General features: G+C 34.5%; 1 protein-coding gene across 2 annotated transcripts; it reads right to left on the minus strand.

Annotated features, from left to right (window-relative positions):
* Positions 1-2827: 2827 nt before the first annotated feature.
* Positions 2828-11737, minus strand: LOC18438849 (type I inositol polyphosphate 5-phosphatase 8). 2 transcript variants are annotated; one of them, XM_088849659.1, is made up of 7 exons: positions 11559-11737; positions 11300-11413; positions 10579-11181; positions 7448-7556; positions 5578-5732; positions 5008-5179; positions 2828-3102 (listed from the first exon to the last, which is right to left on the minus strand). In XM_088849659.1, exons 1-7 carry the CDS (start codon positions 11624-11626, stop codon positions 2995-2997), a joined length of 1329 nt encoding a protein of 442 aa, XP_088705785.1. In that variant the 5' UTR covers positions 11627-11737; the 3' UTR covers positions 2828-2994. The 2 variants fall into 2 exon arrangements, with proteins under 2 accessions (XP_088705785.1, XP_088705786.1); XM_088849660.1 differs by having other exon boundaries at positions 7448-7523; positions 11559-11730.
* Between the last annotated feature and the right edge of the window lie 1833 nt (positions 11738-13570).

Consider the following 13570-nt stretch of genomic DNA (forward strand, 5'->3'; position numbering starts at 1 on the left):
TTTCCAGTATTGAAACTATATTTTCAATACTATTTGAAGGTAGGCTCAAATTTGATTGTTTAGAGCCTCGGCTCTATACAAACTGTACCTTTTTTTTTCTATAGGGAAAGCATATAAAGATACAAGGAAGTCAAAGTTGCTCATCTGTCTTATTTTAAATCAGGTACTTCTGAGTACGTCATGGACTAGATTCAAAGTTAAATAAAACAAAAGTTTTCAAACTTTGTGACATATCCCAAGCCATCTAATTTGACATCTAGTATTAATTATGACATCTCTGCAACAAAAATAAATGGTCTATAATACTTTTTTTATAATTGGCTTTTGATGGGTCATTCCTTTGAAATACTTTGGTACAAAGTGGTCACATTTAATCTTGACCATTGGATGTGAAATGGGGTAGCTGCATTTATTCCATTGACCAAGATCAAAGTTCAAAAGAACTTTTCTCGAACTCTGTGACACACTCAAGCTATTAAATTTCATATAGAAAGTAATTATAACCTCCTTATACCAAAAATAAATAATCTATTTATCTTCATCGAATAAACTCTTATTCGTAATATATTACACTTGAAAGTAGCTTGGTCACTCTTGTGCTAGTTTCTTTCACAAATTACAAGTTTCATTCCTTATATATGCCGCCGGGCAATTTTCACTCATGAGCAAATTAGGTCTTTAAGCTCATTTTATCCTAGTACAACTATATGATATTCTCTTTATCTTCGTCGAATTGTAAGCGTTCATCCACCTCCACAACCATCATGAGTGCACAATGATCCGCATCAAAATAAGCCCAACGCAATTTAATCAAAATCAAATAAAGAAATGGGAAATTACAGAAACCCCCCATGTGTTAAAAAGTTTATACACACGAGAACACCCTACTAGTTTCCCCATGTGTTAAAAAGTTCATACACACAAGAACACCATACTAGTTTCGTTATTATCCCAATACCTTGTTATTGTTTTCCTTTGTATTGACAATCCATGATGAAGTTTTAGGGCACTTGGATGCAAATTCCCCTTGTAGAAATTAGTTTAAAGTTGTTTTTTATTTGTTGTTTATAAAATATAAAGCGAAAAAGTGCTTTAATTTATGTCCAAAATGATCCAACAAATTCACTTGCGTCCGTTGAAAAGGAAAACAGTAACAAAGTATTGTATTGGTTGCCTGTTTATAGAAACTTTAAATGTACAGTGCTTATATCATTTTCCCGCAAAAAAATCCAACCTTGCATGTTTATTTGGATATGGAAAAGTTTATATAGAGCCGAGGTTCTAAACAATCAAATTAGAGTCAACCTCAAAAATTTCACTAGAAGAGATTGTTTTGATGCTCAAATATCTTCAAATTGATCATCTCGACATCAAGAAGTATGGACATGAGAAAAAAAATAGATTTAAAGTTTTGGAAATAGTGTATTTTGTAACTCATTTTTTACCGTCAATTTTTAGGACTTTCAAGTTTTCATAGATCTGTTGATCTACACTATTTTTGAAGCTTTAAACTTTATAAATAAATATAAAAATACATTTCAAGGCTATCACAAATATTTCTAGTATTGAAACCACATTTCTCGATACTATTTGAAAGTAGGCTCTCATTTTATTGTTTAGAGCTTTTGGATATTTGTCCTAAAAAATAGTCCCTCTCACCTTCCTTGCATTGCATGACACTTGGATATGTGAAACAATGAAATGGTTAAAGTAGAGCTCCAACATCTTGGCATTGCTATATCACCTCATCCCCACCAAACATGTTTAGAAATAGATATTATAAATATATACTAAAAATAAAATATAAAAACAATGAACCATTACTGGATTTTATCATTTTTAAACAAACATTTAACAAAAACTTCTATAAAAGTGAGTTATTTCTCTTTGCTTTTTCCTCTTTTGAGAAAGAGACTTTAAGTTTATCCGTCCTGGTATTTTTGTGAAAAATTAATAGTTCTCGTTGCAATATAAGGTATCAATATTTATTCATTATCCATATCACACATGTAGACCCAGTTTTTAATATTTTCATTAAGTCAATTCCCAACATGTCATGTTCTTTACTCAAGAATTTTATGGCGCTCCATTTACATTGCCCACTTTTTAGCAAATACCTCCCCTGTTTGGCTTAGTTTCTTCTTTCTTTTTTGTCGGGAAAAGTTTATATAGAGTCGAGACTCTAAACAATCAAATTAGAGCCGAACTAAAAACTTTCACTAGAAAATGTTGTTTTGATGCTCAAATGTCATCAAATCGATCATCTAATGCATGGACTTGAGAAAAAAATGTATTTTAAGTTTCGGAAATAGTGCATCTTGTAACACATTTTTTGACCGTCAATTTTCAAGATTTTCAAGTTTTCATAGATCTACTTGATCTACACTATTTTTAAAGCTTTGAAATCTATAATTAAAAATGAAAGTATATTTTAAGGCTATTATAAAAATTTCCAATATTAAAACCATATTTCTCGACACTATTTGAAAGTCGCTCTAATTTGATTGTTTAGAGCCTCGGCTCTATCCAAACTGCACCGTTTTTTGCCTTGCACACAATATAAGCTTTTGAGTCCATGAATGGATACATGACTGCAAATTCCTCCAATTTTGTTGTTTACTTAGAAGCAAACATTGCTACAGCTACAATAAAAGGTTTTTCCAATTTAATAATTTTTTTTGACAAGAGTCAAAACCTTTATTAGATAAAGATAATTAAAATGGAGTTTCACATCAAGAACAGAGGTAAGGACAGCAGAAAGAAGATAAGCACCAGCTTTTGCCAAAGAATCGGCTTTACCATTAGCTTCGTGGTAGACATTTGAAAAGAAGTAACACGGTGCCGCCGACAAACACCAATTTAATATTATCATTTTCTACACAGATACAAACAACAAGTTTCACTTGTAGGTTATTTTGGTTGATGAAGTAAAAGAAAAGAGCAGGAACCGAACTGTTAAGAATGCTATGTAGATGAGAAGAAGTATCCAATTCTTCATAAGAAGGATTCCAACGGTGGAAGATCTTGTCGCCTTGAGGATTCCATGTCCCTGACCAACAATGCCAGCAATGTGGTCTTTTCTTCGTTGCCTTTGCCCCCTCCCTGCCATAACATCAACCAATACATAAGTTAACCTTCCTCTATTACTTAAATTTTCCCCCACCTTACGCTTATCAATGAAAGAAAGTGGCCTGGTATCCTATGTCATCATCATCTGAGTTTTATTCTAACTATTTGGAGTCAATTGGACTAGTATTTTATGTGCAGATTGTAAAAAAAAATGAGCAAGAGCTTTGCTTGCAATTGCATTTCAATTGTCTGACAAGCATCATATATCTTCAGCCAGGGAAAGCTACCATGGTGACAGTCTTGCCTAAAGTTATTGGCCCATATGAATCTGATGCACACAAGACCTGAACACCCTTTGGATCATTATTGCAACTGCCCAATAAGAATTAATGGGGTAAATTTTTTGGGTTATGGGCAGCGTTTTAAAAAACGCCGAGTCGAACCGGACTCGCCCGGTTCGACTCGGAAATCGTGAAAAGGGACTGGATCGCCCAAAAAATCGGAAATCGTCCGGTTCTAGAGAGAACCAGACGATTCTGTACAGTGAATCCTCGATTCAGTGTACGGAATCGACGAGTCCGAACAGTGAATCGGCGATTCCGTACTGGATTTTTTTTTTTTTTTTTTTTTTTTTTTTTTTTTTTTTTTTTTTTTTTTTTTTTTTGTAATCCATGATAGATTTTTTTGTAATACTTGATCGATTTTTTTGTAATCCATGATCGAATTGTTTTTGTTTTTTTTTGTAATCCATGATCGAATTTTTTGGTTTTTTGTAACCCATAATAGAATTTTTTGTAATCCATGATCGAAATGTTTGTTTTCTTTTCTTGTAATCCATGATCGATATTTTTGGTTTTTTTTTTTTTTTTGTAACCCATGATAGAATTTTTTGTAATCCATGATCGAATGTTTTGTAATACATGATCGAAATGTTTGTTTTTTTTTTGTAATCCATGATCGAAATGTTTTTTTTTTTTTTTGTAATCCATGATTGAATTTTTTATTTTTTGTTTTTTTTGTAACCCATGATAGAGTTTTTTGTAATTCATGATTGAATTTTTTGTAATCCATGATCGAACTTATTTTTTCTTTTTTTGTAATCCACGATTGAATTTTTTGTTTTTTTTTGTTTGTTTTTTTTGTTTGTTTTTTTTTGTAATCCATGATCGAATTTTATGTAATCCATGATCGAATTTTATGTAATCCATGATTGAATTTTTTGAAAATTTGTGATTTTTTTTGTTTAATCCATGATCGAATTTTTTTTTGTAATCCATGATAGAATTTTTTGAAAATTTGTGATTTTTTTTTAATCCATGATCGATTTTTTTGAAAATTTGTTTTTTTTTTTTTTAATCCATATTATTCAAAGAGAAAACGAGAGAGATGATGATTCTGAGGCCACCCTATCCCAGCCATATTATTCACATATCGAGTCCCAACAGCAACAGTGTAGGGATGAGCACGAAATACTGTAAATTAAATGCTGAATGGCGGTTCATGCAGGGAAAGAACATATCAATATTCGCATATTCATTCAAAAACATGAAAATTCTTAATGGAGTACCCTCATTTTTTATTGAATTCCTAAAAAAAAATATTTATAATGAATTTTAATAATTTTTTCGTATTTTTTTTAAGCTTTATTCTGACCGATTCACCCGATTCCCGATCCGGATCGCCGATTCGCCGATCCGGATCGGTTTTTTGGAAGCCCGATCCGGGTCACCTATCCGTTTTTTAAAGCATTGGTTATGGGTGTGTGAGTGCTAGGCCTTTGTTTGCATCTGTATGTTGTATACATAATTGGAGATGAGGACAATATGATTTTTCTCCATAGGGAGCCCCTCCTCTGAGCTTGCGCACATGCATGTGTGTGTTTAAGAGAGAGAGAGAGAGAGTATGCAGCGCTTAAGTTAGACAAGGTAAGTCACTTACTGATAAGCTTTGAAGTTGTGTTCGAAATTTAAGAGGTTGGAGGTAGAGATGCTGTGAATCAACTTGGGTGGAGAAGAATGCAGAAACAGGTCTGTGATCCGAAAACCCGCTCTCGCTGCGAACATATGATAATTGCTGCACACCCTTACCATACCACATAATCCTGTCACACCTATTATTCAAGAAAATAAAATACAAGCAATCCCAACGTTAGGAACTCTCTGAAACCCCTTTATTTTATTCTTCCAATGCCCAAAAAAAGGAAAAAAAAGGTCATAAAGGAGATGGGATCAGGGAATGTTTGCTTCGCAGGAGAGAATTGCTTCTCATGACAAATTATTGCTTTCCCATGTTTGTTTTATGGGAAAGCTGAAGATAGTGGGCATGTGGAAAAGCATGTTTCCAACTTTTAAGTCGTGAGTTATGCATTTTCATGAGAAAGCGCCTTCCGACTTATTTAGATATGAATGCTCTTTCCCATGTAACGAAGAGCTCTCTCTGGAAATGCACCCTGGAGTGAGCTTTCCAACAAAACAAATATGTCCTAAGAGCATTTCGGTGGACGCGTACCAAGCAGGAGTTCGTTGTTTCTCGCCTGTCCTGTTAGGGTTCCCACCCGAGTATCGATTGGAGTTGGAAGTTGAGTACTTGTAGGTGGGTGCGAATTCGATGTTGCCTTCACGCCAACCATCAAACACACCCCCCATGCTCTGCTCCTTCTTCAACTGCTCTCTTTCATATAACCATACTCACGTTAGGGATACCACAATTATACAACCCTACCAGCTTATGCCATGCCCAAATTTTAGATTGGGATGTCAATAAATCCCATTGCAGCGCTATACATTACATTTCTTTTGAGTAAGTAAAAATATGTGTAAAGAAAAAGGGGTAAGTCAAGGGCCCAAACTATTCTAAAAAAGTGATTAGTCAGTGGAGATTTGGCTCCCTACCTTTTGTTGAGAATGAAGTCAGAGATCTCACCATAGAACTCAACAATACTACTGCCAAAGCCTCAAGCCATTCTCATTGTAGCGCTATATATACCTTCGTAATGCATTATGAAATTGTGTCATTTCGAAGGAAAAAAATATGGTCGGGGGCAAATAATGAAATGCACGTTGAGCGGCAGGAGCAGATTGCACACTTAATTGAAACAACTATTAAGAGATGATTGTTATTAGAAAAAAGTATACTAATTCCATGGGCCAAATAACTATTGAAGATTCTATAATTAGGGGGTAAAAATAGATTTTTAGGTCACCACAATGAGTTCGAGCACCAAAATGCATCTTCTTGCAGGGTATGGAGATGTGCCTTATTTTGATGTTTAATGTAAACTGTAGAAAAACACAATTGGCTTGTATAACATTTAGGTTTCACATGGTTTCCTCACACCTCCATGACCATCCGATCTGAGCAAGGGTGTCTTTCATATGGCCAATGTCCCCTCAAATTGTACTCCACCAAGAGTTTATAAGGAAAAAGTCTCGAGCTGCACCTCAAAATTTTATATAAATGCGAGACTCTAAACAATCAAATTAAGGGGCACCTCAAAAATTTCACTAGAAGAGGTTCTTTCGATGCCCAAAAATCTTCAAATTGATCGTCTCAGCCTCAAGATGCATGGATATAAGAAAAAATTGATTTTAAGTTTTGAAAATAGATCATTTAATGCATTTTTTAATCGTCGATTTTCAAGATTCTCAAGTGTTCATAGATCTGCTCGATCTACACTATTTTTGAAGCTTTAAATTTTATAGTTAGAGATGAAAATAGATTTTCAGGCTATCCCAAAGATTTACAATATCGAAACAATATCTTTTAATACTATCCGAAAGTGTGCCTTACTGTGATTGTTTAGAGCCTCGACATTATACAAACCACACCCTTTATCGCTATGTCACTTGTCTAAGGTTCTCATTTTCCAAAATTGGATGAATTGCTACTTGGGGAAAAATAATATGCACCCTAGCAGCATGCTATTGCCATGCCCCTCTCCACATCCACCTTCACCTCTCCTCACAAATGAAAGGTGGATGAGTTCAGGAGTATGCTACAACATGCTTGCTAATGAGTACTAGTAGCTCCCAAAACTACACACCTCAATAGATTAGGAAAAGGAGCCAGGATTTGATTATTTCTTTAAGTGTCATGATCAAGGAAAAGTATAGAATGACCATTTACTTTTTGTACAAAAAGTCGTATTCAAGTCTAGCCATGAGATGTGAAATCAGGTGGCTGGAGATCCACCATTAACTATGTTTGAAGCATGAGAAAATTTTCCTCTTAAAAAAAACAAACCTCAACTGATGATTTTAAATCTGATGGCGTGAGATGATAGTGAACTTTTGTAAGAAAGCTTATGGTCACATTGTATACAATCCCAATGATTAAAGGCTGGAATTATGGTGTTCAAAACTTTCAAGTTTAGTTTTACCTGATCGAATTGGTGGAGAGCTTTCCAGTCTTGTTGTTTGATAAGATTTCGAGCCAAACCGTCTGCCAAGAGAAGTCTGTAGTTGAGGTCCCCAAACCAGAATATACGGCTGTTAGATCATTGAAAATGCATAAAATGTTAAATAGTTGATATGTTAGGTGTGACTTGAGAATTCCCTTATTTTCAAATAACAAGTACCCCAAAAAAATGAACATAAATACAAGAAAAAAAAAAATTTATGTAAACACACATTTTTTGCCATATTAAGAGTTTAGACTATACCAGAGCTATTGGTTCGGATTAGGAACCAGTGACTTAATACACTCAATTAATTGGGTTGGCGATCCAAATCCGATTGGTGTCGAAAGCCTGCCAAAACTTTTTGGTTCAGACCGATCTTGATGACCTTTTTCAATGTTTTTAAAATTTGCTTATAGACTTGGATGATGATTTCAAGCCAGGATTTATAAACTGGCTAATCTGATTGATTTGGACTAGATGGGTGCCCTCACTCGTTCAATAACATGTGATAATTGTCCAACTTGATAATCTAAATCCCTGAGAGGTTTCCAAAGAAATCAAACAAGCATAAGCCTTGAATATATCACGCTAATATATTGTAATATATTTGTTATTGAGCAATGATCCAATGCAACGGTTGCATTATAGTATAATGCAACGACACTTCTAGAAAACTATGTTTGTGGTATTTGTATGACCTTAAATTTTTCACACACACTCTCTTCATCTCAATAATCAATCCGTCAAAACAAAAAAGTTCAATTTGAACCTTAGATATGGTCAAAATGAGTCCCCTTCAAAAACAAATATAGACCATTTATTTTGTGAATTTCAAGATCTTAGCCTTTATAAACTCAAAATAATTTTTTTCCTTTTTTAACATTGTTTATCTAATGATAATAAAGCCATCCAAAAAAAATTGAAAATGAAAAAGTCATTCTAAGGCCTAGATCTAATCATCTCACCAAAATAAACGGCCTACGTTAATTGGGCTAAAAAAATACTTTTTAAGTTGTGTTTTCATTTTTTTCTTTTTTTGTGATTGTTCATTAGAAAGAAAAAAGTGTATATTTCAAAATTTGGATCAAACAAATGGCCATAAGATGGTTTTTTAAGGTTATTGCAGCATATTATGCATGAAATCATTGCCCTTGTTATTTGTTCATAGTGGCCTTTAAATGTATGGTAAAGATTCGTTACCAAGTAGAAATGTGGACGATTTGCGAGATTAGAAACTTCAAACTACAAGAAGAATTTTAAAGTGCCCTGCCCACTGTCATTACACTTGTTGGATCTCTGGATGCATACTTTATGATGGGTGTATCATAAACGGATAGCATACCATGATCCATGTGATCATGGAAACAATGTGGTCATGAGGTATCACAATCCCATCAATATGTTTGACGGTATAGGACAAACACTACGCATGTTGATGTTGATTTAGTTGTATAATCCCCTCTCACCATTACGTTCTAACTCATTGATTAAATGGTGATCATGAATATTTAAAGGAGTGGAATACCTTTTATATGGGGAAAATAATTTGATAGGGCTGCAGCCCTATAAAAATAAGTAAAGCGTCACCTCATAACTTATCGAAATTTGCAATTCAAGCATTGATAAAACTTTACATCGATCATCTTGGCATTAGTATTATGGTTGTCAAAAAAATTACTATTTCAAGCACAAAAAAATAATATATATTTTAACAAATGATCTAGACCGTGTACTTTACCCTACAAATAAATGTTCACAGATCCGCAATTGGAAATTGATTTTAGAGCCATCATGGAGTTTTTCATTGCCAAAAGTGTTTTCAGAACGGGGAATTGAGGTGAGGGTTTATTTTGTTTTGACCGAATTAGCAACGTGCCAGCAATTTTTCATGCAAAACCACAAAACATGCCAAATAAGTCATAGGCTTTATGAAAATAAAGTATCCTCTCCTCATATCTTCATCCCGTTAGCACTTTGAGCATCGAAGATCTCTATTCTAAAATTAGTATCAAATTAAACAATAAAATTTGAAGCCCAAAAAATAGTACAGATCTTACGGATTCGTGAACACTTGTTTTAAGGCAAAATAATCAGTTTAGATAATGTATTAATCCTAATTTTTTTCTCACAACTATAACAGTCATGGCCGAAATGATCGATTTGATGATTTCTGACACTAGAAATTACAATTTTTGGTGAGTTTTGAGGTGAGGCTTTTTATAGTGTTGCAACCTTATCAAAAACATTTTCCTCTATAAAGAGGTCTACAAGTGTAGAATGGAAATCAGGTTAATTAGTCTTTAACTAGTATTAGGAAATCTATTGTGTGAGAGGGTTGGATTTTAGACTCCTTATCCTATGTGAGAAATCTAAGAAAGAATAAAATATGCAACTATAACCACCAATTTCTGCAATCTAACTAAGAGAAAAGTGGTGAATTGGTTGATTGGGAATAATCATATGGGGTGCACCAAATTGTGGAAGTTTCATGTAAATTTTCAGGTATGTGATCCTGCTAATGTTTCATGTTTTTAGAACACCTAGTTAGCAATGTGCCAGCAATTTTTCTTGAGGCAAACCTTGGTTTTGTTCTATGGTTTTGCATCAACGTTCAACCCTGTAGAGTTTTATTGGAGGCATGTGGAGTAATAAGGCTTTAATGGAAGGTATTTAATGCGATTTTGCTGGACAATTTTAAGATATGACACCTTGTACACCCTTATTTCCGAGAAAATCACAAAAGGTACTCTCATAACCACATTTTAATATTAATTTAGGGAAATTATGCATCGTTTGGAATTAATGTCAACTTTTTGGGTCCTATATTATGGACTTCTCTACAGCATATCAGAGCTTTGTTTATTTTTACCTATCTTTATAGGCAGTCGTGAAAATAGGCAGTATTATATTGATATAACAATATCTAAAAAATTGCCATTCGAACAAGGCCTTAGGTGAGAGCATTAGTTTTCAATTGAATTGGAGGTTGTTAGACAGTTGAAGAAAAATATGTAATGAAATTTTAGTTATTTTTTGTGGTTTGATATGTAAAATGAGGGAGGATGAATGGTATAAGAAAGTTCATTCATGTTAATTTACAGTGCACTCACTCATGTCCCATGATGGTCTGAGGCAAGGGAAAAACCCTATCATGGAGGCGCGGGAGGAATGCGGTACGTCTGAATATCTTGGATACCTGACGGTTCCTCCGAGCCTCGTCCCCGGTCTTCTCCCCGGATGCGAGGTGCACACCGACAAAGCAGAAGCTCGTCCCCTCGATGCACAAGCTCACAGACACTGCACCCTTGTTACCTAAGTATCCCATCATCCCACACCCCACAGAGAAGACCTCAACACCTGAGACCCTCCCTTCTTCTATCATTTTCACCTTAGCCCACACTGTCACAAATATCCCCACCAGTTGTCGGCTAGCCGCACAGGCATAGTTCAGCCCAAAGAATCCCCTCACCTCCTCATCCCTCTGTCGCCGCCCATATCTGAGTGGTGTCATGGCTCTCAGTTGGCTACCATGGCGTTGCTCAAGAGTGGTGGGTGTCCCCGTCCATCGGAGTGTGTCCCACGCATCGGGGGCCATTGTAGTCCTTGGTTTGTTCAGGCACCGAGATATGAGGGAATTCCATTTGGCCGCCGGGGCGCCATTCTCCACCACCCCCAGCACATTACGCGCTCTAAGTGGAACCACTTCTTGGAACCTGAAAATAAGTATGCAAAATGCAATCTTAATTATATGTTCGACATGGCCGAGTCCCGGAACATTGTTAGTTTACCTCATAAAATGAACAAGAAAAAGAATAAAAGAATCGAAATTACCCGAGGACATAGATATCAGCAGGATGAGTTTTGAAATTCAACCACTCCTCCAAGTCCACAACCAAGCTATCTACAGGGGCTCTTCCAGCAACATTCCATGTACCCACCAGCACTCTAACATCATGTAAACAAATTCAGGCAATCTAAACTAAAATTTTGACATGAAGAATGATAGAATATCTCAGCTCCTTAATCATCCTTCTATTGTCTTGAATAAATAAACAAATATACTGATAATTTAAATAGATAATTCGGCAACCTGCACTCTACATCCTGGATGCGGTCAGCCCAAGGGCGGCGGAATTCTCCTCCACTAATATCATCCATCTTCCATGCCAAACAACACTCTCCCTCACCTCTTCATGCAAATACTCACACCAAATGAATTCAGGCATGAAAAGCTTTGAAGCATTTTGGCAAGAAGGAGGGCCCTAAACCAGAACAGTCTCTTTGTCTATGAATCCTCTCTGAATTTGTCCCCACAATTTGTTCCAATCACCCACACCCTCGGTTGCATCACCCAACCAATAGCAACTCACACTGCTCCAATGCTTGATGCATTGAAAAGCCAGTGTTTAGCCCAACTATTTTGTTTGTTAGTATACTCTGCTATTGTTTGGGTTTTAGGTAAGGTGGGTATGGGTGGCAATGGACCTGGACCTGATCCGGGACCCAAGGGTAGACCCGACTCTGGTCAGGGTATGGGTCCAAAAATTGGACCTAGCAGGTTGGGTATAGGTCCAAATCTTGGACCCAAACACTATTTGAGTCCTCTGGGTCCCATATATATTTAGGTCCCATATATATTTAGGTCCCAATTTATGAAAAATAGTTAAATATATTTAAAGGAAAAAGTTTTTATAGAGCCGAGGATCTAAACAGTCAAATTAGAGCCCATCTAAAAAATTTGACTAGAAGAGGTTGTTTTGATGCTCAAATATCCTCAAATTGATATCTCGACATCAAGATGTATGGACATGAGAAAAAAATGGATTCAAGTTTTGGAAATAGTACATCTTGTAATGCATTTTTGGACCGTCAATTTTTAAGATTTTCAAGTTTTCATAGATATGCTCAATCTACACTATTATTTGAAGTTTTAAATTTTATAATTAAATATGAAAATATATTTTAAGGCTATTACAAAGATTTCCAGTATTTAAACCATATTTTTCGACATTATTCGAAAATACAATTTACTTTGATTGTTTAGAGCCTTGATTCTATACAAACCGCGCCGATATTTAAATACATATATATTTTAATATTTGGGTCGGGTTGATCGGTTCCGGATCTGAGTCTTTTGACTTCAGGTCTAGTTGGGTCCAGGTCCGGGTCCGGGACCAATGTAGTCTGGTCGGATCCAGATCCATTGCCATCCCTAAAACCCCCGTCCCTTCCCAATTGTCAGATGCCCATAACAGACGGTTTAGATGTGAAATTCCTGCACACAAAAGTGACATCGGACTTTTCGACGAGGGATGGTATTGCATCCCATACATCCAATACTTAGAAGGTGCTAAAGTTCAAATTGAATGAACCTCATCCAAGGGTAAAAATGATAAGATAATAATAATGATAATGATAATAATAATAATAATAATAATAATAATAATAATAATAATAATAATAATAATAATAATAATAATAATAATAATAATAATAATAATAATAATAATAATATAATAATAATAATAATAATAATAATAATGATAATAATAATAATAATGATAATGATAATGATAATGATAATAATAATAATTATTATTATCATTATCATTATTATTATTATTATCATCATTATTATTATTATTATTATTATTATTATAATTATTATTATTACTTGAATTGAATAAAAATAATAAACTAATAAAAATATAAAATATTAATCAAAATAAATTCAGAGGTATTTTAATTATTTTTATTTAAAATACTTTTCAATCATTTATATTTAATTATATTTATAAAAATAAACCTACAGCCCGACATTCAAAGAATTATCTTATTTAATTAAAAAATAAAAAATAAAAAGATGAAATTGATTTTTGACCACTAGAAATAACCTTGTAAAATCTCAACCATTGGAAGGGTAAACATCGTGTGGACATGATACTTTTTCTTTGGGGAAACTTTGAGTAGAAGACGGATATTCCCCAATCACAACTTGGTTCTATTTGACTGTTGGGGTATTCGTAAACTGTAGGAAACCTGATTGATAGCACATAATATTGCCCCTTTCATTTTTCTAGATGTCATTTTCCGTGCTCATGA

Source organism: Amborella trichopoda, chromosome 10 (assembly GCF_054954075.1).
Source record: "Amborella trichopoda isolate Santa Cruz 75 chromosome 10, AtrichopodaSantaCruz75HAP2 v2.0, whole genome shotgun sequence".
NCBI classification, from domain to species: domain Eukaryota; kingdom Viridiplantae; phylum Streptophyta; class Magnoliopsida; order Amborellales; family Amborellaceae; genus Amborella; species Amborella trichopoda.

Excerpts from the sequence above, each read along its gene's own strand:
- LOC18438849 (XM_088849659.1), bottom strand. The coding sequence starts at position 11,626 with ATGGATGATATTAGTGGAGGAGAATTCCGCCGCCCTTGGGCTGACCGC. Across the intron at positions 11,182-11,299 it reads GCTGATATCTATGTCCTCGG|GTTCCAAGAAGTGGTTCCAC; the intron begins GTAATTTCGATT and ends ACTTATTTTCAG. Across the intron at positions 3,103-5,007 it reads CACAACTTCAAAGCTTATCA|GGAGGGGGCAAAGGCAACGA; the intron begins GTAAGTGACTTA and ends ATGTTATGGCAG.